The 27,211-nt window shown below is 47.5% G+C and overlaps 1 protein-coding gene across 1 annotated transcript in view; it reads right to left on the bottom strand.

Annotated features, from left to right (window-relative positions):
- Positions 1–7,687, bottom strand: part of GPC4 (glypican 4) — a 169,717-nt gene extending 162,030 nt beyond the window's left edge. Inside the window, exon 1 of the mRNA XM_077285338.1 lies at positions 7,152–7,687. Within this exon, the coding sequence (XP_077141453.1) occupies positions 7,152–7,308 (157 nt within the window). The 5' untranslated portion in view covers positions 7,309–7,687. The remainder of the gene's footprint in view (positions 1–7,151) is intronic.
- Between the last annotated feature and the right edge of the window lie 19,524 nt (positions 7,688–27,211).

Here is a 27,211-nt window from a genome sequence, read left to right as displayed (position 1 = left end):
AGCCTGAGGGAATCGGCACCCCACAGGACTAGTCCTGGATGTTTCATACTTAGAAGGTCCTTCGTGTGCCATACACTTATTTCTAATAGTCCAGGAAAGGGTTTATATAAAGTTATGGTGGTGGCTTAGGAAGGGCCCAGGAGCTGACATGTTCATTAAAGGGAGTCTGTCAGTGCAAAGTGACTATTCAAACCAAGCCCCGACGCGCGTTGCTCTCTTAGTGTGGACAACCCGTTCAGTGCACCTATCTGCTTTCGATCACCATGCACCTTATTCTCTTTCTTGAATGACAGTTTTGGCTTTCCAGGAGCTAAAGAACGGACGGAGATAGAGCGAAAACAAGAAGAAGGTGCACTGTACCGCTCAGCCACACCAAGTGCCTGGGCTTGGTTTGAACAGTAACTTTGTGCCAACAAGCCCTCAAACAATGATTTATAAATTCAAGCCATACATTGTCAGTTTAGACAAAAACATAATCTACTTGACAGGTCCAAACCCACAAAATACCCCTTGTTATAAGCTATTAAACAGTTGACGAGGCCTTTGACAGCAACACTTTTATAAGCTTCCTAAGTTACATTTAGCAAGGATGGAAAATCTCCAGAAGCAGAGTAGCTGACAAAACTAGAAGATTGTTTCAGCAGCATAACTTTTTTTGCATACGGTTGTTTGGGACGGCCTTCTTAAACTACCATACTATAAAGCCATATGTACTCCGACCCACTTGTTGAGTTTGGAAGGACTGGATAACTATCCTGTGGTGGGTGGCCCAACTTTCCCTGTAAGGGTCCCTTTCCACTTGCGAGGAAAACGGACGCGTGCAATCCGATAAAAAATCGGATTGCACTCGGACCAATGTTAGTTAATAGGTGTCTTTTGATTTGCGATTTTTTTCTCAGCCGAAATCGGACTGAGAAAAATCTGGATCGGCTGAGAAAAAAATCGCAGCCTGCTGCGTATTGCTGCGATTCTCGGACGAGACTCGCCAATGCAAGTCAATGGGTGCGAGAAAAAAAATCGCACAGCACTCGTACCATGCGAGTTCTGTCCGATTATTACGCACCAGTGTCCTTTGAAAAGCCGGTAATTCAGCGCGGTGTACAGTAAAATCACACTGACAGGTTAGAATAGAGTAGATATATACACATAGAATAGGTATATATACATATATATATGTCAGTGAGACACCTATATATGTATATTTATATTTAATGCAGCGCTAGATAGCTTAAAAGCCTCTAATTCAATTGCCGGCTTTTTCCTTCTCCTTCACAAACCCGACATGATATGAGACATGGTTTACATACAGTAAACCATCTCATATCCCTTTTTTTATTACATATTCCTCTTCACTAATGTAACAACTGTCTGTGTGCACAATTTGGGGGCTCTAGCTGTTAAATTAAAGGGTTAAATTGCGGAAAAATTGGCGTGGGCTCCCGCGCAATTTTCTCCGCCAGAGTGGTAAAGCCAGTGACTGAGGGCAGATATTAATAGCCAGGAGAGGGTCCATGGTTATTGGCCCCCCCGTGGCTAAAAACATCTGCCCCCAGCCACCCCAGAAAAGGCACATCTGGAAGATGCGCCTATTCTGGCACTTGGCCACTCTCTTCCCACTCCCTGTAGCGGTGGGATATGGGGTAATGAAGGGTTAATGCCACCTTGCTATTGTAAGGTGACATTAAGCCAGATTAATAATGGAGAGGCGTCAATTATGACACCTATCCATTATTAATCCAATTGTTGGAAAGGGTTAAAAAACACACACACATGATTTAAAAGTATTTTAATGAAATAAACACAGCGATTGTTGTAATAATTTATTGTTCTCGCAATCCATCAGGAACACCCTCGCTTGGAAAAAATAATAAACGCACAAGATACATACCCTCAGCTGAACCGTCACGTCCCACGATGTAATCCATCTGAAGGGGTTAACTAATATTACAGGCAGGAGCCCTGCAAATGCAGCTGTGCTCCGTGCTTGTAATTCCCCAGCGAATGAATGAAATGTAGGTCATTGACCTACATTTCCTTCAGTCGCGGTGATGCGCCCCCTGGTGGATGTCCTCATATGACCTGGAGCGTGGGAAAAAGTTCCCAGGCTGCAGTTCATGAGAACATCCAGCAGAGGGCGCCTCACCGCGACTGAAGGAAATGTAGGTCAATGACCTACATTTCATTCATTCGCTGGGGAATTACAAGCACGGAGCACAGCTGCATTTGCAGGGCTCCTGCCTGTAATATTAGTTAACCCCTTCAGATGGATTACTTCGTGGGACGTGACGGTTCAGCTGAGGGTATGTATCTTGTGCGTTTATTATTTTTTCCAAGCGAGGGTGTTCCTGATGGATTGCGAGAACAATAAATTATTACAACAATCGCTGTGTTTATTTCATTAAAATACTTTTAAATCATGTGTGTGTGTGTGTGTTTTTAAACCCTTTCCAACAATTGGATTAATAATGGATAGGTGTCATAATTGACGCCTCTCCATTATTAATCTGGCTTAATGTCACCTTACAATAGCAAGGTGGCATTAACCCTTCATTACCCCATATCCCACCGCTACAGGGAGTGGGAAGAGAGTGGCCAAGTGCCAGAATAGGCGCATCTTCCAGATGTGCCTTTTCTGGGGTGGCTGGGGGCAGATGTTTTTAGCCACGGGGGGGCCAATAACCATGGACCCTCTCCTGGCTATTAATATCTGCCCTCAGTCACTGGCTTTACCACTCTGGCGGAGAAAATTGCGCGGGAGCCCACGCCAATTTTTTCCGCAATTTAACCCTTTAATTTAACAGCTAGAGCCCCCAAATTGTGCACACAGACACTTGTTACATTAGTGAAGAGGAATATGTAATAAAAAAAGGGATATGAGATGGTTTACTGTATGTAAACCATGTCTCATATCCTGTCGGGTTTGTGCAGGAGAAGGAAAAAGCCGGCAATTGAATTAGTGGCTTTTATGCTATCTAGCGCTGCATTAAATATAAATATACATATATAGGTGTCTCACTGACATATATATATGTATATATACCTATTCTATGTGTATATATCTACTCTATTCTAACCTGTCAGTGTGATTTTACTGTACATGGCGCTGAATTGCCGGCTTTTCAAAGGACACTGGTGCGTAAAAATCGGACAGCAATACGGATGTCATACTGATGTCATACGGATGGTGCGATTAAAAAATCGCATGGCACTCGCATGACACTCGCATGACAATCGCATACGTTCCATCCGTTTTTTCGGTCCAGATTACGGACCGTTTTTTATCTCGCAAGTGGAAAGGGACCCTAAGGCAAGTATCAGGCATGCTAGATTTTAACACGCCCAATTGTCTGTTCTCAAGGGAGATAAGCCTCTACTTGACACCTCCGGCACAGATTATCAGCTGAATTGGGAATGCATGCTCAGCTGAACTGAGTATCCATGTGTATGGGGAGGTCATATGAATGCAGATGTAGTCTATAGTAACCTGTCCACTCCCAGCGTTTAGGGAACCTTCTGCAGATTACTGGATAGAACTTATAATTAATTCAGCAAAAAGAGTAATAAAACCCAACAGAAAAACATCTGCTTTAACCTCCAAAAGAAAGGGGGTTACAGAAAAATCACTGAATTTCCTTTTACATACAGGTATCCCAAATTGGACCCCAAGCAGCTAACATGAACTGAAGGATTCAGAAGTCATTATCAGCTACAAAGTATACAACTGTCCTTACTTCTAGCACTTTGGTTATTTTACAGAGCCTTTGGAATATTTTGTTTAAATAGAACTTGGCAAACTTGTTGACACAACGTCAAAAAAAAAAAAAATAAATAAATAAAGTGTACAAAAATGCCAAAATAAAAAGATACGAGGACGTCAAAATATACAGTACTGCTACTGTACACTGGAGTGTTGGGGGGGTTTAGTGTCACATACGTTGGAAGTTAACATAACCGTATGCTTAAGAAAATAAATAAATAAATAAATGGTAAGATGAAGTGCAGAAATAAACAAACCAATTGAGCAACACTTCCCATTTTTCCAACAGCGTCTATTTATTGCCAAATGATGTCCCTGGGAAAAAAAAAAAAAAAAAAAAACACGGGAGCCTACCAGCTGCTCTGAAAAAGCACACCTACAGAGGAGAACACTGGAGGATCTGTGCACGCCTCACTTTAACATAACCTACGTACTAACTGGAAGAATTGAGACAAGTTTGGCTTCAGTAGTCGTTAGACATGTCCCATTTCCTTGGACAATTAAGAGTCCTAATCTGGACAAAACAATAAAGACTTAAGGAGCAAAAAAAGTTCTTTCACAGCCACCAATATAAAACCTCTCCAAAAGTAAAAATAGTAAGGGCAACTTTTTAGGCACACTGACCCAACGGTGTTCTGAGGTTTGGCCAGTCCTGCAATGCTGTACCATAGCTGACAGATGCATACTCAGCCAAAATAAGACTAGTTCTGCAAGTAGGTCTATGACATCTTACAATATTCAAAGTAGCCTTTGTGCTTCTCAGAGGTGAAAGTTTCTGAAGGACTAATGACAACCATTACCATCTATAGGCGTTGTCACCAGCCTTCCGCAGACTATGAATAGCATGTACATCACCATTGTTATGCAGAATCATATTACATAACAATCCAGATATAAAGGCTATCAAGGGTCTTATGGAAATTTGACTCAGGACTGTCACAAGGAGTTGTTACCATATGTTACTGGCAAAGAAAATATAAGTCTTAAAAGCAGGAGGACAAAGAAATGGAAAGTAAAAAGGTTTATGGGTGTATACAGCCCAAGACACACATGGGAAAAAAAGGACTAGCACCTAAGCTGCAAGATACATATACTCCACTATTTTTATTGTTATGCTTTGCTATTATATAGTGCCAGCATATTCCATAGCGCTTCATAGACATAGTTTGTAACATCACAATTCACATTGGGGCTCAAAATCTAGATTCCCTATCAGTGATTAAACACACAAAAACAAGGGGAGAACATACAAACTCCTTGCAGATGTTGTTCTTGGTGGGATATTAACCGAGAACACAGCGCTGCAAAGTAACAGTACTACCCACTGAGCCACCACTCTGCCCTGTCCTACAGGTATGAGGTCTGCTATATTACACAAAAAGACGAATCAACTCCTGGGCAACGGAATAGAAAATGACCGGAAATGTAACCGGTAAATCACACTTGATGTCTGGGTATCCTGACTTGAAACTACTAAAATATATTCACACTCCCTATGACTTTGGCAGAGTTTGACCTAGGAAGAAAAAAAATAGAATACGTGCCGATGTTTTGGCAGCAAAAAAAACTAATATTGAATATGCAAAGCCTAAAAATTCCCTGTACTGTATTAGTCATACCATTGCTCCAAGTCCAGACTCGACGGCAATATTTTCAAACCAAACATTTTGAAAAGGAACGAGAAGGTGCCAGACATAACTTCTCAAAAGACCATCTGTAGAACTGAAAGGGTTATTGTGCGGCGATGTCTGATTAACCCTTAGGAAAGAGGGGGAAAAAAAAAAAAAAAAACACACCCTTACAAGGTCCCAATGCAGAGAAACAGTAAAATACACAATCATAAATAATCTGTAAATATTTACACTTTAACCTATTGAGAAACAAGAAATGAAAACTTTGTGACAACGGAATCAGCTCCTTGTGGGATCTCCTCAGCAGATGGCTACCACCTCCTCACAAAAAGTATAAAGCACCGAACAGAAGTATACAGGAGGGTAGAGCAAACAATGCAGAAAGCCACACAATGGGAAGGAGCGGCCAATAGGTAATAAGGTAGAGAGTGAGGAAATCCTGCCCCAAGGTGCCATTACAGTGAGTGAAGGCTGGAGCACACCATGGCTGCAGAACACAGGCCTGACGGGACACTTGGGTGACTGAACCCAATCCAGACCCTGTTTCCGGTGTCTGAATCACTACAGCCGGCCCTAAACCAACCACATTTTGTACAGTTCACCGCACACCCTACAACAATATGGTCAACTAGAAATGTTAGAAGGGGAATTATCCGAAAAGTATTGTGGACTGGAAGTGACACTGGATTTACAAAACGGAATAATTACTTGGATTATTTATGGGACAGTGTTAAATAAAAAAATATATATTAATGGTTCCCTCGTTTCCCTACTTACCTGGCCCCACAGCCAGGACAGAGGTGGGGTGAGGATTCTGCCACGACACCCTCTCTAGTGCCATCAGAAGTCACTGGTACAATGCCCCCTCTTCAGGGGACACCAATGGGGGACACCCAAGCTCGTCATATGGGGAATCACAATGTACAGACCAGTCTGCTCAAAATCTCCCATATAGGGCCAGATTGGCACCCAACTGGACCCCACTAGGGTAAATCACAGCACGTTTTTCCACAGACCCTCCCCCAATATAGGACACCCAAGCTCGTCATATGGGGAATCACAATGTACGGACCGGTCTGCTCGATATCTCCCATATAGGGCCAGATTGGCACCCAACCGGACCCCACTAGGGTAAATCACAGCACGTTTTTCCACAGACCCTCCCCCAATATAGGACACCCAAGCTCGTCATATGGGGAATCACAATGTACGGACCGGTCTGCTCGATATCTCCCATATAGGGCCAGATTGGCACCCAACTGGACCCCACTAGGGTAAATCACAGCACGTTTTTCCACAGACCCTCCCCCAATATAGGACACCCAAGCTCGTCATATGGGGAATCACAATGTACGGACCGGTCTGCTCGATATCTCCCATATAGGGCCAGATTGGCACCCAACCGGACCCCACTAGGGTAAATCACAGCACGTTTTTCCACAGACCCTCCCCCCAATATGGGACACCCAAGCTCGTCATATGGGGAAATCGCAATGTACGGACCGGTCTGCTGAATATCTCCCATATAGGGCCAGATTGGCACCCAACCGGACCCCACTAGGGTAAATCACAGCACATTTTTCCACAGACCCTCCCCCCAATATGGGACACCCAAGCTCGTCATATGGGGAATCACAATGTACGGACCGGTCTGCTCGATATCTCCCATATAGGGCCAGATTGGCACCCAACCGGACCCCACTAGGGTAAATCACAGCACACTTTCCCCAGAGACCCACCACCACCACCCCATATAAACTCACCGTTGATTTCATGGGCTGGAGCATCATTCATGTTGAAGCCTTTGGACTCGTAAAGTTTCCGGACCTCCACACAACTTTTGGTCTTGTCAGCCAGGACACTCAGGCTGCAGACGGCTAAGGTGCAAAGCAGCAGAGGGGAGCAGGATATCCAGAGCATGATGCCGGCAGAGGACAAAGAATGCACAGAGGGGACACAGATGAGGCGCTGGATACAAAGTCTCTGCTCCGCTTCCTTGTGGCTCCCGGGGGCGGCAGCTCCCTCTCTCCTACCGGTCGCACAGGCAACTTTCGCTTGGCAACAGAAGTTTGCGGAGTGCAGTGTGCCCGTGGCTCTGCCCCTGCTGCCGCTCCGGAGTGATTGGCCGCAGCACTGCGCTCTGCTCACTCGTCCCCCTCCTCCAGTCCTATGTCCGGGGCGCACTGCGCAGGGATCTGGCACTGGGCGCAAAAGGACGCATGCGCAGATATGGGAGCAAAAAGCCTGGAATGCTGGAGGGAGGGCGCTCAGCTGTTTAACCCCTGCAGGGACTCGCTCTACGTGTGTGCAACACAATACGTGTAGTGTTTAACACATCCATCAGGAATGCGCACTTAACCCATTCACTTTTGTGCGCCATGGAGATTTTAACACCTGCGAGGCTGGAGTGGATTTACACTGATTGACTTTTTGACTTTTTTTTAATTTTTAGATTAAGATTGGAGGTTAGAGCTAAGAAGATTTCTGGGCGATATATTTAGCTGCAATATTTGGGAGACTGTCAAATATTTGAAATAATTTACAGGACTCTTGCATCTTTTGATATTTTAACATTACTCAGATGCCATGCCACCATGCAATCCTCTAACTCCACCATGGATGGTGTCCATCAGGAGCGCCACCGTGCAATCCTCTAACTCCACCATGGATGGTGTCCATCAGGAGCACCACTGTGCAATCCTCTAACTCCACCATGGATGGTGTCCATCAGGAGCACCACTGTGCAATCCTCTAACTCCACCATGGATGGTGTCCATCAGGAGCACCACTGTGCAATCCTCTAACTCCACCGTGCAATCCTCTAACTCCACCATGGATGGTTTCCATCAGGGGCGCCACCGTGCAATCCTCTAACTCCACCATGGATGGTGTCCATCAGGAGCGCCACCGTGCAATCCTCTAACTCCACCATGGATGGTGTCCATCAGGAGCACCACCGTGCAATCCTCTAACTCCACCATGCAATCCTCTAACTCCACCATGGATGGTTTCCATCAGGAGCGTCACCGTGCAATCCTCTAACTCCACCATGGATGGTGTCCATCAGGAGTGCCACCATGCAATCCTCCAACTCCACCATGGATGGTGTCCATCAGGAGTGCTTCCGTGCAATCCTCTAACTCCACCATGGATGGTGTCCATCAGGAGCGCCACCGTGCAATCCTCTAACTCCACCGTGCAATCCTCTAACTCCACCATGGATGGTTTCCATCAGGAGCGTCACCGTGCAATCCTCTAACTCCACCATGGATGGTGTCCATCAGGAGTGCCACCATGCAATCCTCCAACTCCACCATGGATGGTGTCCATCAGGAGTGCTTCCGTGCAATCCTCTAACTCCACCATGGATGGTGTCCATCAGGAGCGCCACCGTGCAATCCTCTAACTCAACCATGGATGGTGTCCATCAGGAGTGCCACCGTGCAATCCTGTAACTCCACCATGGATGGTGTCCATCAGGAGTGCCACCGTGCAATCCTCTAACTTCACCATGGATGGTGTCCATCAGGAGTGCCACCCTGCAATCCTCTAACTTCACCATGGATGGTGTCCATCAGGAGCGCCACCCTGCAATCCTCTAACTCCACCATGGATGGTGTCCATCAGGAGCACCACCGTGCAATCCTCTAACTCCACCGTGCAATCCTCTAACTCCACCATGGATGGTTTCCATCAGGAGCGTCACCGTGCAATCCTCTAACTCCACCATGGATGGTGTCCATCAGGAGTGCCACCATGCAATCCTCCAACTCCACCATGGATGGTGTCCATCAGGAGTGCTTCCATGCAATCCTCTAACTCCACCATGGATGGTGTCCATCAGGAGCGCCACCATGCAATCCTCTAACTCAACCATGGATGGTGTCCATCAGGAGTGCCACCATGCAATCCTCTAACTCCACCATGGATGGTGTCCATCAGGAGTGCCACCGTGCAATCCTCTAACTCCACCATGGATGGTGTCCATCAGGAGTGCCACCCTGCAATCCTCTAACTTCACCATGGATGGTGTCCATCAGGAGCGCCACCCTGCAATCCTCTAACTCCACCATGGATGGTTTCCATCAGTAGCGCCACCCTGCAATCCTCTAACTCCAACATGGATGGTGTCCATCAGGAGTGCCACCGTGCAATCCTGTAACTCCACCAAGGAAGGTGTCCATCAGGAGCGCCACCATGCAATCCTCTAATTCCACCATGGATGGTGTCCATCAGGAGCACCACCGTGCAATCCTCTAACTCCACCATGGATGGTGTCCATCAGGAGCGCCACCGTGCAATCCTCTAACTCCACCATGGAAGATGTCTCAGGAGCGCAACCATGAAATCCTCTAACTCCACCATAGATGGTGTTCATCAGGAGCGCCACCGTGCAATCCTTTAATTCCACCATAGATGGTGTCCATCAGGAGCACCACCATGAAATCCTCTAACTCCACCATGGATGGTGTCCATCAGGAGCGCCACCATGAAATCCTCTAACTCCACCATAGGTGGTGTCTCAGGAGCGCCACCATGAAATCCTCTAACTCCACCATAGATGGTGTCCATCAGGAGCGCCACCATGCAATCCTCTAATTCCGCCATAGATGGTGTCCATCAGGAGCACCACCATGCAATCCTCTAACTCCACCATGGATGGTGTCCATCAGGAGCGCCACTGTGCAATCCTCTATTCCACCATGGATGGTTTCCATCAGGAGCGCCACCGTGCAATCCTCTAACTCAACCATGGATGGTTTCCATCAGGAGCACCACCGTGCAATCCTCTAACTCCACCGTGCAATCCTCTAACTCCACCATGGATGGTTTCCATCAGGTTCTCCACCGTGCAATCCTCTAACTCAACCATGGATGGTTTCCATCAGGAGCACCACCGTGCAATCCTCTAACTCCACCGTGCAATCCTCTAACTCCACCATGGATGGTTTCCATCAGGAGCGCCACCGTGCAATCCTCTAACTCCACCGTGCAATCCTCTAACTCCACCATGGATGGTTTCCATCAGGAGCGCCACCGTGCAATCCTCTAACTCCACCATGGATGGTTTCCATCAGGTTCTCCACCGTGCAATCCTCTAACTCAACCATGGATGGTTTCCATCAGGAGCACCACCGTGCAATCCTCTAACTCCACCATGGATGGTTTCCATCAGGAGCGCCACCATGTAATCCTCTAACTCCACCATGGATGGTGTCCATCAGGAGCGCCACCGTGCAATCCTCTAACTATACCATGGATGGTTTCCATCAGGAGCGCCACCGTACAGTCCCCTAACTCCACCATGGATGGTGCCCATCAGGAGCACTACTGTGCAATCCTCTAACTGCACCATGGATGGTTTCCATCAGGAGCGCCACCCTGCAATCCTTGCAATCCTCTAACTCCACCATGGATGGTGTCCATCAGGAGCACTACTGTGCAATCCTCTAACTCCACCATGGATGGTGTCCATCAGGAGCGCAACCGTGCAATCCTTTAACTCCACCATGGGTGCTGTCCATCAGGAGCGCCACCGTGCAATCCTCTAACCAGGCCCGGTTTTAGATAAATTGGGGCCCTAGGCAAAATTCAAAGTGGGGCCCCCCCATGTCCATATAAAACACGTACATGTTACACTGATATCGGTGTCACCAGTGTTTTCAGTCAGTGTGCCATTCATGTGCCATCCCTGTTTTTCCAGTATGGATAATGGAAATTAAATTACAAAGCTTCTCATATACTTTCCATGTTAGGCCTCTTTCACACTTCCGTCTTTTCAGATCCGTCACAATCCGTCTTTTTTGAGAATGCAGGATCCTGCATTTTCCCATAGACTTGTATTAGTGACGGATTGTGACGGATGGCCATCTGTTTCACCCGTCGTGCACTGGATCCGTCGTAAAATTGCGGTCCGTCATGCAGAGAAAACGTTCATTGTAACGTTTTTTGTGCATGTCGGAAAATCTTTCAGCGACGCATCCTGCGCTGACCGTCACACACAGGAATCCAGCGACTGATCCAGTTTTTCCCTTCTGAGCATGCCCGGAAGGATTTTCATGTCTGGGAAAAAATCTCTGTCTCTCTCTTTCTCTCTCCATGAGTGCAGCACCATAGTTCAAATAGGGTACACGTGGCATCTGTGAAAAACATGATACACAGTTGTGTGAAGGGGCCCATACAGTCACACAATAGAAAACAGCGGAATTGCCGTCTTTTTCTACATCCTACCTCACAAACAGCAGAATAAAAAGCGATTAAAAAAAAAGGTCCTACATGTCCCCCAACCTACTCTGCTAAATCCTCTCTGGCATCATGGCCGATGATTCAGGGTCCCTGATGGTTATTATTCACTTTGCAGCTATAATATATGGTAAAGGCACAAGACCCCTGCAGCCCAGTGCTGAGACTGGCATAGACCCCGGAGCCACAAGACCCCTACAGCCCAGTGCTGAGACTGGCGGAGACCCCCGGAGCCACAAGACCCCTGCAGCAAAGTGATAAGACTAGCGGAGACCATGAAACATCAGTGCTGGCAGGGGTGGATTAAGGGTAGCCAGGGCCCCGGGCTGTTCAGACACTGTAGGCCCCCCCGGTCATGTGACGGGGGTCAAGTGACGGGGGTCATGATATACCTGAACTAGATTATTCCAGAAAAAGTCTGGGCCCTACTCTACTGCAACCTATTAAATATTTGTTAAAATATGCAATACAATTTAGGTATATTTTGATTTATTTTTCAATTTTTAAAATGACCAATATCACATACAAGGAACAAATACCACCGCACCATGACCAGACCACAAATTACAACCACAGTGATCGAATAATATCACATACAAGGAACAAATACCGCTACACCAGGGGCGTGTCCTAGCTGGCCATGTGAGTGGACACAGGAAAGAGTGCTCCCGCTGCTAAAGGGACAAATATCCTGTGCAAACATTGATTACCGAACTTTTTTGCCACAAACCAGTTAGCTGAAGGTCTGGGGAGCAAAGCGGTGCTGAGTGGTGGATCCAGCATCAGAGGTAATGGCCAGACGGAGGCAGAAGGATGCAGGTGCTGGCGATGCAGGAGCTAGCCAAGATGGCGCCGAGGTCAGAGGAGAAGCTGACAGGGAGAACGCCGCATGTCAACGGCGTATGGAGGTGGTGGCGAAGCTTCAGCAGTATGCCAGAGTGGAAGCTGCGGAGGAGGCAGAGCAAGGAACCGGAGCTGGAGCTGATAAGGAGGATACAGTCTTGGCTGCAAAGCATGAGGTACATGAGGGGGAAGGAGAGAGGCAGCATGGCGGGGGCAGGAGGGGGGCCTGAAGTCTTAATGCAGAAAGAGGAGCCGACCCTCAGAGACGTTGTTGTGCTGATATCCTCGTGCCAGCAATCCTTGAATTCCCTAGCCCTGCAGATGCAGGAGGTAAAAGGGGACACAGCACAGATTAATGCAGCCCTGCAAAAGATGGACAGACGTATGGGAGCAGTGGAGGAGAGGGTGAGCACGGCAGAAGACCACATAGTTAAACTGCAAAAAGCTGAGAAAAAGTTTGCCCAAGCAATATCAGAGCTCGCTGCCAAGAATGAGGATCTGGAAAATAGATCTAGAAGGAATAATATACGTATAGTGGGGCTGCCTGAAAAGACTGAGGGGAGAAACCCCACTGAGTTTGTTGAAAGCTGGCTGCTGGAGAAAATTGGGGGCACAGTGCTGACAAAAGTATTTGCTGTTGAAAGAGCTCATAGGATCCCGCCGCAGCCCCCTGCCTCAGGAGCGAATCCCCGTACCATGCTTGCGAAAATAATAATCTTTATTTTTATATAGCGCTAACATATTACGCAGCGCTTGACAGTTTGTACACATTATCATCGCTGTCCCCGATGGGGCTCACAATCTAAATTCCCTTTCAGTATGTCTTTGGAATGCTGGAGGAAACTGGAGTGCCCGGAGGAAACCCACGCAAACACGGAGAGAACATACAAACTCTTTGCAGATGTTGTCCAAGGTCGGATTAGAACCCAGGATTCCAGTGCTGCAAGGCTGCTGTGCTAACCACTGCGCCACCGTGCTGCCCGTACTGAACTACAGGGACAGAGACATTATCCTCAGAAAGGCTAGAGAAATGGAGGATCTGACGGCTGGAGGTCAAGAGATTGCCATCTACCCGGATTACTCTGCTGCAGTTCAGAAGCAACGGATGAAATTCACTGGGGTTAAGAGACGACTGAGGGAATTAGGAGTGCAATACTCTATGCTGTTCCCCACAAAGTTGAGACTGGTGGCTTTTGATAAGACCCACTTTTTCCTGACACCAGAGGACGCTACCCAGTGGATTGATACTAATGCGAAAAAACTTAAAGGAAAGGGTGATTGACATCTTGGCGAGATCCGGACGGGAGTTGTTTCTCTGTTGCTGGAGGAGGGATTTGCGTTTAATGGCACATTGGTTAAAGGGTTGAGCAGCGGTTGAGGGCTCGGCTGTGCCATATTGAGTAATTGACCGGAGGGGATAGTAACGATTAATAAGTATGGGGGAGGTGGGTTATGCCGGGTACTGCAAAGTGGTTTGGTAATTTCTCTACATGTTTATTTAAGTTGGAATGTTGGAAAAAACAAAAACTGGGGGAAATTCGGATTGTTATTGCAGCGGGAGGCGCATGGAATGGGCGGTGGAGCCCCACTCTTGATGAGAGGAAGAATGCGTTGTATTGGGCGGGTTAGGGGGGCAAGTTGGGAGTTGGTAGGGGGGGTGGGAGGGATTAGACAGCTCATACTTGGAAAAGTGGATACTATGGAGGATGATGAGCCGTATGATGGGGGACCGCATTAAAATATTGAGTTGGAATTTAAGAGGCCTAGCGGATAAAACTCGGCGTGCGGCAAGTCTGCAGTATGTTCGAGAACAGAGAGTCTCAATGATATGCCTGCTGGAGACACATTTAGTGTGGGAAAAGGTGGATGTATTGAACAGGCGCTGGATACAGAGGGCATACCATTCTACCTTCTCTACCTTCTCTATGTACTCTAGGGGTGTGTTGGTGTTGGTTCCTGTGGGAGTGCAGTATGAAGAGGTGATGGTACAGGAGGATGTGGATGGTCAGTATGTGGTAGTGCAATGCAAAATAAATGGAGTGTTGATGTGTATAGCGGCGATGTATATTCCGCCTCTGGAGCGGCCCCTAAACGCAGGGCAACGGGGTACTCGGTACCGGGTCTCTCTCTCTGTTCTGGGGATGTCACGGTGGCCTGACCCGGTCCGTGGCCCTGCTAAGGGGCGCCCAATTAAAGATGTAGGTGACGGTGTAGGTCGCAGTAAATAACGAGGACACAGGGTTGCAGTCTCTTTACCTCTTTACTGAAGGCTTCGGCATCCGCAATCCAGAGCATTGCTAACAGGGCTGGCTGAGACCGGCCGGTCCAAAGACACATCCAGAGTTCCCTTTACAGGTGGAAATCAGTGACCTTCCTACCAGCGCCTGTGTGTTGTAGTACCTCCCTGCTGAGCACCACGGGATAGTCCTCACAACTGTTGTGTATGTTTCTGTATGACGGGGTAGGCCTGGAGTTATTTTATAGGGACCCTAGGGACGCCCCTCTCCCACAATTGCCTCCGTTGTCTTCGTTAGGTGTAAAGGTGAGACAGCCAACCTAAAGTTAACTGCCCGGCCGTAGTTCAAAGTAATGCGTAGAGTCTCTTCCTCGACGTTCCGGCAGCCGGCTACGCGCCTCAGAAGGATGTTGCTGATCTTGAGGCACGACTCCTTCTGGTTCTATCTCCTTTGTGCTGTGATCCCGTTTCTCACTTCTCCACAATATGCTTCGCTTCGTGTCCTTTCTTAGGAGTCTGCCGCTATAAGGCACAGGCACGGCTCCGTAACGATCTGTCTGTGCTAGGCCGCTGTCAGGATCCCACCCCTGACAGGTCCTCTCTCTAACTCTCCCCAGCTACTTTCTGTCTAACTTCCTATCCAACCACCAGTTTTACCCATGTGTGAGGAGTGGCCTAATAGATAGGACCTTTTGCTCCCCCTGGCGGCCGGAGTGTGAAGTGTAATGTGTGTCTGTGATACCTGCAAGGTGAACTCTTTGAGTGCAATCAGACGTACCATCACTCCCCCTGGTGGAAGAGCGACGTTACTGCAACGACCAGACTCTGGGGCGCTGCACCTCCATACTCAAGTAAGAAAATTAGAGAGGTGCTGGAGAGGGTGGAAAGCTGGGGCCCGATACCATTTCTAATTATTGGAGATCTTAATAATATATTTGACTTTTGGGATAAAAACAAAAACTCCCAGAATAGGACAGTGGGACACATTACTACATTTGGGACTTATATTCGTGAAGTGGGTATGATTGACCTATGGAGAGTTAGGCATGTTGGGGAAAGGGGGTATTCATGTTATTCACCGGCTCATGGTACTCTCCCCAGAATTGATTTGGCACTGGGCTACCGTCTGTTGGACACGATGGTAGGGGATGTGAGATATTTGCCTAGGGCCCTCTTGGACCATAGTCCAATTGAGGTGGAGTTTCGGCCGATGGGGACAGGGGCCATGAACAGGAGAGAGAGGAAGATTCACCCTAACTGGCTGCACAGTATAGATCTAAATAAGATAAAACGGGAGTTGGTGGAATTTTTTGAGCTGAATGATGGGAGTGTAAATGCTCTTACTGTATGGGAAGCCATGAAGGCGTACTTAAGAGGGCTGCTATTTAGAGACATTAGTAGATGTAAGCGGACGTCGAGAGAGGCAGAGAAGGCAGAGATTGATGGGTTGAGGGCAGCGGAGGATGAGATGGTGACACTGGGTACTCCGGAAGCTGGGAAGAGATTAAAGGCAGCTCAAAGTCATCTGGAAGAAATTTTGCTGGGTAAAGCTGAAAGGAAGCAAGAATTCATGAAGCTGGCTTATTATCAGGAGGGTGAAACTGTAGATCACATGCTGTCGCTGGTGGCTTCTGCACAGAGAAGTACTTCGTTTGTCCATTCTCTGGTTTCCAGAAGTGGTACGAGTGTCTCTGAGACTCCAGAGATTTTGGAGGTTTTTGCGGATTTTTACGAGGACCTATATTCCTCTCGGGTGGATGGGATGGTGGGAGACACAGTGGCATTCCTTGAGGGACTGGAGCTCCCGAGGTTGAGTGATGCAGATAGAGAGGACTTGGAAGCTCCTATCACAGAGGAGGAACTGGGTCGGGCATTACAGTCTATGGCTAATGGGAAGGCGCCTGGAGTAGATGGGTTTCCTGCTGAGATCTATAAACATATGGGGGAGGTGCTAATTCCCAGATTAAAGGCGGTCCTAGAGGAGGCTAAGACTAGGGATTGTCTGCCTACATCCATGAGAGAGGCCATAATAGCAGTAATTCCTAAGGAGGGGAAGGACTTGGGGCAACCTGAGTCATATCGGCCAATCTCCTTGTGTCATGTCGGACGCTGTTCAGACCAGGTCGTTCGACAGACAGCGGTAATTCCGCTTTTGACCACTATTTGCTCATTGGTGTCGGCTAGATTTTATCTAGCTGTTCCGGGGTTAATTTACCTGATCCTCGGATTGGAAGGTGGGCCATGCCCATTGCCTTTAAATAGTTCTCCTGATCATTGGGCGTCGCCGATTATAGCTTCTGTCTTGTGCGTTGTTATCTCGGTCTGGAGTGGAGAGCTGGTTGTTGGAGATTCGTTGCTGGTGGTGTATTATCCTTAGTCTTATTTACTCCTTCCTATATTTGTATTTATTTTGCCCTGCACATTTATAGTGTATTCTTGAGTGACTGCGGCATGGTGTATATTTTCCTTTATCCTTGTCTGTGCTTACTGTGGGTATTGGTGTATTACCTCTTCACTGGGTGGTGGACGAAGGTTTCAGCCTAGGGTTGAAACAGGAGACAGGGTGAGGTTCGAGGCCTGGACATGCACACCATCAGTGTAAACTCCAGGTAGAGGGTCAGTCAGGGTTTCCCTAGTCTGAGGGAAACTGCAGGGGCCCGGGTTATTAGCTCTCGCTCACCTTGTCTCCCCGTGACACCTTGCTCACTATAGATGTCAAGATTCTGGCCAAGGTGTTGGCGATGAGGTTGACGAGTGTAATCTCCGGCCTGGTGAACCCAGACCAATCTGGCTTTATGCCTGATAGATCCACGGCGGTCAACCTACGGAGGCTATTTATGAATCTGCAGCTTAGGTCTGATAACTGTGGCCAGAGAGTTATTGCATCTTTAGACGCCCATAAGGCGTTCGACAGTGTGGAATGGGGATATCTCTGGCAGGTGTTGCAATATATGGGGTTTGGCTCGCGGTTTGTGTCCTGGATTCGGCTGCTGTATTCGCAGCCGATGGCCAGAGTCCGGGTGAATGGGGAGTTATCACGGACTATACAATTAGCTAGAGGGACAAGGCAGGGATGTCCGCTCTCTCCTCTTTTGTTTGCTCTGGCCGTGGAGCCATTGGCTGCTAAACTTCGACAGTCTGACGAGGTGTCTGGGTTTAAATATGGGATGATTGAAGAGAGGGTGGCGTTGTATGCGGACGATATTCTACTGTTTCTAGCTGACCCGGTTGCTTCCTTGTGGGGGGCTATTGGGATTATTGAAAGATTTGGCTCACTGTCAGGACTGACGATAAACTGGAGTAAGTCTATTTTGTTTAAAGTGGACGACTTAGGGGAGGAGGGAAGTGAGCTGCTGGAGGATGGGCGACTGAAGGTGGTAAGTCAATTTAAATATCTTGGGATATGGGTATCTATGCCGGTTACGGATTACATACATAGGAATCTGACTCCGATCTTAGGTGTTCTTAAGGCAAAAGTGGATGCTTGGGTTAAGCTGCATTTATCTGTGGTGGGCAGGGTGAATCTTATCAAAATGATTTTGATGCCAAAGATTCTGTATGTTCTTCATAATGCGCCAGTTTGGATACCGCGCGGGAAATTTCGGCAGATTAACTCCCTGTTCAGGAATTTAGTATGGGGAAGACAACATCCACGTATCAGACTGGAGACACTTCAGCGACCCAAGGAAGATGGGGGCTTGGCATTGCCTAACCCTGAAGTATATTTTCTTGCAGCCCAGAGTCAGCATTTAAAGGGCTGGGCGCATGAAGGGTTGTCCGGGGCGGTACAGCAATTAATAGAAAAGTGTTATGATCCCAATGGCAGGGGACCTCAAAGATTACAGCAAAGTCTGCAAAACATAAATACCAGCTCATAGGGAAGTGGTAACTAGGCTGACCATATACCTGATCCTAGCACAAACACTAACAGCAGCTGGGGAACGTGCCTACGTTGGTCCTAGACGTCTCGCGCCAGCCGGAGAACTAACTACCCCTATCAGGGAAAATAAGACCTCTCTTGCCTCCAGAGAAAAGACCCCAAAGTAATACAAGCTCCCAACAAATAATAACGGTGAGGTAAGAAGAAAAGACAAACGTAAGAATGAACTAGATTTAGGAAAGAGAGGCCCACTGACTAATAGCAGAATATAGTAAGAAGACTTATATGGTCAGCAAAAAACCCTGCAAAATATCCACGCTGAATATCCAAGAACCCCCAAACTGACTGACGGTGTGGGGGGAGAATATCAGCCCCCCTAGAGCTTCCAGCAATAACAGGAATCACATATTGTACAAGCTGGACAAAAATATGAACAATGCAAATGATCAAGAGTACGAAAGCAGGACTTAGCTTATCTTGCAAAGAACCAGGACCTGAAGACAGGAGCAAACAGAAGTGAACTGATTACAACGATGCCAGGCACTGGACTGAGAATCCAGGAAGTTTAAATAGCAACACCCCAAGCCTAACGAAGCAGGTGAGCACCAACCTGGTAAAAGACAATCCAAGTGCCAAATCACTAGTGACCACAAGAGGGAGCCAAAAAGTATAGTTCACAACAGTACCCCCCCTTTAAGGAGGGGTCACCGAACCCTCACCAAGACCACCAGGGCGACCAGGATGAGCAGCGTGGAAGGCACGAACCAAATCGGCCGCATGAACATCAGAGGCGGCCACCCAGGAATTATCCTCCTGACCATAGCCCTTCCATTTGACCAAATACTGGAGCCTCCGTCTAGAGAGATGAGAATCCAAGATCTTCTCCACCACGTACTCCAACTCGCCCTCAACCAACACCGGAGCAGGAGGCTCAACAGCAGGAACCACAGGCACAACGTACCGCCGTAACAAAGACCTATGGAACACGTTGTGAATGGCAAACGACACCGGAAGATCCAAACGAAAAGAAACCGGGTTAAGAACTTCCAAAATTTTATAAGGACCAATAAAGCGAGGCTTAAACTTAGGAGAGGAAACCTTCAGAGGAACATACCGAGAAGACAACCAAACCAAATCCCCAACACGAAGTCGGGGTCCCACACCGCGGCGGCGGTTGGCAAAACGCTGAGCCTTCTCCTGTGACAACTTCAAGTTGTCCACCACATGATTCCAAATCCGCTGCAACCTATCCACCACGGAATCCACCCCAGGACAGTCAGAAGACTCAACATGACCCGAGGAGAAACGAGGATGAAAACCAGAGTTGCAGAAGAATGGCGAAACCAAAGTAGCGGAACTAGCCCGATTATTAAGGGCAAACTCCGCCAATGGCAAGAAGGTCACCCAATCATCCTGGTCCGCAGAAACAAAACATCTCAAATAAGCCTCCAGTGTCTGATTAGTTCGCTCCGTTTGACCATTAGTCTGAGGATGGAAGGCAGATGAAAACGACAAATCAATGCCCATCCTAGCACAAAAAGATCGCCAGAATCTGGACACAAACTGGGATCCTCTGTCGGACACGATATTCTCCGGAATGCCATGTAAACGAACCACATTCTGAAAAAACAAAGGAACCAGATCGGAAGAGGAAGGCAACTTAGGCAAGGGTACCAAATGGACCATCTTGGAAAAACGATCACACACCACCCAGATGACAGACATTCCCCAAGACACCGGAAGATCAGAAATGAAATCCATGGAAATGTGCGTCCAAGGCCTCTTCGGGACGGGCAAGGGCAAAAGCAACCCGCTAGCACGAGAACAACAAGGCTTAGCCCGAGCACAAGTCCCACAGGACTGCACAAATAACCGCACATCCCGTGACAAGGAAGGCCACCAAAAGGACCTAGCCACCAAATCTCGGGTACCAAAAATTCCCGGATGCCCTGCCAACACCGAGGAATGAACCTCGGAAATGACTCTGCTGGTCCATTTATCAGGAACAAACAGTCTGTCAGGTGGACACGAGTCAGGTCTACCAGCCTGAAATCTCTGCAACACACGTCGCAAATCCGGAGATATGGCCGACACGATCACTCCCTCTTTAAGAATACCAGCTGGCTCCGAGACTCCAGGAGAGTCAGGCACAAAGCTCCTAGAGAGAGCATCTGCCTTAACATTCTTCGAACCAGGCAGGTATGAGACCACAAAGTCAAAACGAGAGAAAAACAATGACCAACGAGTCTGTCTAGGATTCAGGCGCTTAGCAGACTCGAGATACATCAGATTTTTGTGATCAGTCAAGACCACCACACGATGCTTAGCACCCTCGAGCCAATGACGCCACTCCTCAAATGCCCACTTCATGGCCAACAACTCCCGATTACCAACATCATAGTTCCGCTCAGCAGGCGAAAACTTCCTAGAGAAAAAGGCACATGGTCTCATCACAGAACAACCAGAGCCTCTCTGCGACAAAACAGCCCCAGCACCGATCTCAGAAGCATCCACTTCAACCTGAAAGGGAAGTGAGACATCAGGCTGGCACAAAACAGGCGCCGAAGTAAACTGGCGCTTCAGCTCCTGGAAGGCCTCCATGGCTGCAGGAGCCCAATTAGCCACATCAGAACCTTTCTTGGTCATATCCGTCAAAGGTTTAACAACGCTAGAAAAATTAGTGATAAAGCGACGGTAGAAATTAGCGAACCCCAAGAACTTCTGAAGACTCTTAACAGACGTGGGCTGAGTCCAATCATGAATAGCTCGGACCTTGACTGGGTCCATCTCCACGGCAGAAGGGGAGAAAATAAAACCCAAAAAGGAAACCTTCTGCACTCCAAAGAGACACTTTGAGCCCTTCACAAACAAAGCGTTATCACGCAAAACCTGAAACACCATCCTGACCTGCTTTACATGAGAATCCCAATCATCCGAGAAAACTAGAATATCATCAAGATACACAATCAAAAATGTATCCAGATACTTCCGGAAGATATCATGCATAAAGGACTGAAACACTGAAGGGGCATTAGAGAGCCCAAAGGGCATCACCAAGTATTCAAAATGACCTTCGGGCGTATTGAATGCAGTTTTCCATTCATCTCCCTGCCTAATGCGCACAAGGTTGTACGCACCACGAAGATCTATCTTGGTGAACCACTTGGCGCCCTTAATCCGAGCAAACAAGTCTGACAATAGCGGCAACGGATACTGAAACTTAACAGTGATTTTATTCAGAAGCCGATAGTCTATACAAGGTCTCAAAGACCCGTCTTTCTTGGCCACAAAAAAGAATCCCGCACCGAGAGGGGAAGAGGATGGACGAATATGCCCCTTCTCCAAAGACTCCTTGACATAAGAAGCATCGCGGCATGCTCGGGTACAGACAAATTAAATAATCGTCCCTTAGGAAATTTACTGCCAGGAATCAAATCTATAGCGCAGTCACATTCCCTATGAGGAGGAAGAGCACTGGACCTGGACTCACTGAATACATCCTGATAGTCACACAAATACTCAGGAACTTCTGAAGGAGTAGAAGTAGCAATAGACACCGGCGGAGAATCGCAATGAATTCCCTGACAACCCCAACTTGAGACAGACATAGCCTTCCAATCCAAAACAGGATTATGGGTCTGTAACCATGGCAGACCTAAAGCGACCAAATCATTCATTTTATGCAGAACAAGAAAACGAATCACCTCCCGATGTTCAGGAGTCATGCACATGGTCACTTGTGTCCAATACTGCGGTTTATTTTCCGCCAGTGGCGTAGCATCAATTCCTCTGAGAGGAATCGGAACCTTTAAAGGTTCCAGGACAAAACCGCAGCGCTTGGCAAACGACAAGTCCATAAGACTCAGGGCAGCACCTGAATCCACAAATGCCATAACAGGGTAGGAAGACAATGAACAAATTAAAGTCACAGACAAAATAAATTTAGGCTGCAAATTACCAATGGTGACAGGACTGACAACCTTGGTTAGCCGTTTAGAGCATGCTGATATAACATGTGTAGAATCACCACAGTAAAAACACAGCCCATTCTGACGTCTATGATTTTGTCGTTCGGTTCTAGTCAGGATTCTATCGCATTGCATTGAGACAGGTGTCTGTTCAGACAACACCGCCAGAGGTTTAGCGGATTTGCACTCCCGCAAACGCCGATCAATCTGAATAGCCAGCGCCATAGAATCATTCAGACTTGTAGGAATTGTAAAACCCACCATCACATTCTTAATGGCTTCAGAAAGGCCATTTCTGAAATTTGCGGCCAGAGCACATTCATTCCATCGAGTAAGCACGGACCATTTCCGAAATTTTTGGCAGTACACCTCAGCTTCATCCTGGCCCTGAGAGATGGCCAGTAGAGCTTTTTCTGCCTGAATTTCAAGATTAGGCTCCTCATAAAGCAATCTGAGCGCCAGAAAAAACGCATCAACATCCGCCAATGCAGGATCTCCTGGCGCTAACGAGAAAGCCCAATCCTGAGGGTCGCCACGCAAGAAGGAGATAATAATTTTGACTTGCTGAGCAGAATCTCCAGATGAACGAGGTTTCAAAGATAGAAACAATTTACAATTATTCCTAAAATTCCTAAATTTAAATCGATCTCCAGAGAACAGCTCAGGAATAGGTATCTTAGGCTCTGACATAGGACTGCTAACAACAAAATCCTGAATGCCCTGCACACGTGCAGCAAGCTGATCCACTGATCCACACTAGTAATCAAGGTCTGAACATTCATGTCTGCAGCAAAGCTTCAAGCCACTCAGAGATAAAGGGGAGGAAGAAAAAAAAAAAAAAAACCTCAGAACTTCTTTTCTTTTAATCCCACTTCAGCAATGCATTAACTATTTATTGGCCTGGCATACTGTTATGATCCCAATGGCAGGGGACCTCAAAGATTACAGCAAAGTCTGCAAAACATAAATACCAGCTCATAGGGAAGTGGTAACTAGGCTGACCATATACCTGATCCTAGCGCAAACACTAACAGCAGCCGGGGAACGTGCCTACGTTGGTCCTAGACGTCTCGCGCCAGCCGGAGAACTAACTACCCCTATCAGGGAAAATAAGACCTCTCTTGCCTCCAGAGAAAAGACCCCAAAGTAATACAAGCCCCCAACAAATAATAACGGTGAGGTAAGAAGAAAAGACAAACGTAAGAATGAACTAGATTTAGCAAAGAGAGGCCCACTGACTAATAGCAGAATATAGTAAGAAGACTTATATGGTCAGCAAAAAACCCTGCAAAATATCCACGCTGAATATCCAAGAACCCCCAAACCGACTGACGGTGTGGGGGGAGAATATCAGCCCCCCTAGAGCTTCCAGCAATAACAGGAATCACATATTGTACAAGCTGGACAAAAATATGAACAATGCAAATGATCAAGAGTACGAAAGCAGGACTTAGCTTATCTTGCAAAGAACCAGGACCTGAAGACAGGAGCAAACAGAAGTGAACTGATTACAACGATGCCAGGCACTGGACTGAGAATCCAGGAAGTTTAAATAGCAACACCCCAAGCCTAACGAAGCAGGTGAGCACCAACCTGGTAAAAGACAATCCAAGTGCCAAATCACTAGTGACCACAAGAGGGAGCCAAAAAGTATAGTTCACAACAGAAAAGGTGACCAAAAAAAGGCCAGCAGTACAATGTCTGGAGGATGGCTTCCTGGGGGTTTTGGGGAAATTGTATCCGACTATGTTATTGATATGTAAGCTGTGGGGTAGACTAAAACATATACGTGGGATTACGGGTCTGACCAGATTCTCCCCACTATGGCATAATAATAATTTAAAGGAGTTTGTGGCAATGGGGGTACTACCAGAATGGCAGGCCAAGGGGATTCAATATGTCTATCAGATAATTGAGCAGGGAGAGTTGAAATCCCTTTCCCAATTGCAGGTGGAATTTGATCTCGGGCCTGCGGGGGAATATCAATATTTGCGGATGAGACACGCATTTGGAGCTCAGAATAGGGACGGAAGCATCAGAATTCAAAGGGATATAGTGTTAGAGTATGTGTGTGGTGAAGGGACTACTGGGGGGGTTATTTCCACTCTTTATAAAGACTTGCTGCACACTTTCCTGTTAAAGGGCCACTGTCACCCCCTCCAGGCGTTATAAACTAAAAGAGCCACCTTGTGCATCAGTAATGCTGCAGTCTAACAAGGTGGCTCTTTTAGTTTTTGTTTCTGTTATTCCCACAATAAATGTATTTATAATTTTGCTGAAATACCTCTCTTTGTACCTGGAGGCGGGTCTCAAGCCTCCTCTTAGAAGCGCCCAACTGCCGTCAGTCATCTCTTGTGTTGATTTTCGCCGCCCCCTCAGCGCTGTTATTGTGTGAAATCCGGCGCCTGCGCTCTGCTCTTCTGCCTTGCGCAGGCGCATAGAGCATTTGCCGTCCTAGCGCTGGTGCCGGGTTCCGTTCTGCGCCTGTGCGGGCAGTGCGGCCACCCTGTTACTGAATCCCCACCCCGCACTGTGTTATGCATTATGCACAGTGCGGGGCTGGGATTCCTGGGCATGCGCACTGCACTTGTCAGACGCTCCCCAGGTCCCCCGCCCCCCGGATTGACGTTAGCAAAAAAAAAAACGAGTTCTCCTCACCTGACCGGTGCGCTCCAGCGGCGAGCTCCCTCCAGCAGCGCGCACTCACCAGCAACTGACAATGACGTCAGATGCCGGCGACGTGTGCGCTGCGCCTGCGGCCGACTTCAGCTGCCAGCATCTAATTGGCTGTCGTCTGTTGTTATCTATTGACGTGCGGGCGCACGCCCGCACGTCAATAGGTGAAACTGCCGCAGTGCCGGTAGGGGCCCGGTGAGCAGATGAGAAGGGGCCCGATGCAGGCCCCCTCTCTGCCCACCAGGCCCATACGCCAGTCAGGGCAGTAATGCCCTGATGGCGGCGGGCAATCTGAGCGGTAGCCCAGGGCCCCCCCACACCACTGGGCCCTGGGCTACCGCCCAGATTGACCCTATTATAATCCACCCCTGAGTGCTGGAGCCGCAGGGGATTCATCATTTCATGCTAATTATTTTTACATTCTCAGAAAATCCCTGAGTGCTTGTTCACATGCACCATTTTTGCTGCTGATTGATCTACAGTGTTGGCAGGAAATATTCAGCGTTTGTGCAGCCTTTTCACCTGCATTTTTGTGTCCCATTCATTTCAGTAGGGAAAGAAATGCTGAAAGACAAAAGCAACAGATTTTTAAAAATAAAGTGTCTTCTGGCCGCTGTCCGTGTGGAGCAGGGTCCAGGGGCTCTGCAGGCCGCAGGCTGGGATGAAGGGGTGATCGCATGTGCGGTGCGCCGCTGCGGGTGTTCAGTGCTGCGGGGGCTCTACCGACATTTTGTGAAAGGCCAGAGCCAACGCAGTTGCATGGTTTCCTATGGGGTTGACTCCGGGAAAATGGCTGCCCGGGGCGGCACATGAGCAGATGGAGATCTCGGCACCAAGATCTTGGGAGATGAAATTTCAGTGCCAACATGCAATCCTCTAACTCCACCATTGATGGTTTACATCAGGAGCACAACTGTGCAATCCTCTAACTCCACCATGGATGGTTTCCAATCGGGGTTACCTAACCAGATGGCGGTATGAGCAACCCTGCATACACCCAAGATACTACACTTGATCTTAGACTAAAGGTAAGGAACAGTTGACACTGGCAGGCCATGTTTACAAAGAGTTTTTGAAGCAGCCAAAAACAATGCATTTTCTAGCGGAAAACACTTTAGCGATCGCTCATTTTTAAGTGTTTTGGAAGAAGTTTTTTCCTGAAGCGTTTGTTACAGCCTTCACATTGGACGGTACCTAGTTTAATAATAATAATCTTTATTTTTATATAGCGCTAACATATTCTGCAGCGCTTTACAATTGAAATGTGTGCCCGATTGTAAAGCGCTGCAGAATATGTTAGGCCCCGATGGGGCTCACAATCTAAATTCCCTATCAGTATGTCTTTGGAATGTGGGACAAAACCGGAGTACCCGGAGGAAACCCACGCAAACACAGAGAGAGCATACAAACTCTTTGCAGATGTTGTCCTGAGTGGGATTACAACCCAAGACTCCAGCGCTGCAAGGCTGCAGTGCTAACCACTGCGCCACCATGCTGCTCATATGTGTAGTTTAGAGTGTTTTTTATTAGGAGCAGTTTCAAAAAAGTAACATGCACTCTCTTTTTTTCCCACCAGGTGATTTTCAAAACCTGAAACAGAAAAAAATGTTGAAAAGACTGAACACATGAACAGAATTGTGATTTTACAATAGCCATGAATAAGAAGAGTCTTTCAAGTGTTTTTTTTAGTGATTTTTCAGACATTTTTTCAAGTGAACCAACTAGTTTCTGATCATGAAGCTACTCATGACAAGCTCATGCCAGGGGGATAACTACTGTCCGGAGAGCCCTAGGACAAAATTTGGACCTGAGCACCCTCTTCCCCCATTCACACACTTTTGCTCATTTGCATGGACCCCAGTAGCCTGGATGATCTGTTAGCGTCCATAAAAAATACAAATAAAAATCTGACAGACTATTATCTTATTCATATATTTTTTTGAATGATACTTCTAACTAATAATATAGTTATCGAAT

This window comes from Ranitomeya variabilis, chromosome 2 (assembly GCF_051348905.1).
Source record: "Ranitomeya variabilis isolate aRanVar5 chromosome 2, aRanVar5.hap1, whole genome shotgun sequence".
Taxonomy (NCBI): domain Eukaryota; kingdom Metazoa; phylum Chordata; class Amphibia; order Anura; family Dendrobatidae; genus Ranitomeya; species Ranitomeya variabilis.
The sequence above is the reverse complement of the archived record's forward strand: the minus strand, read 5'-3'. Positions and strand labels throughout refer to the sequence as shown.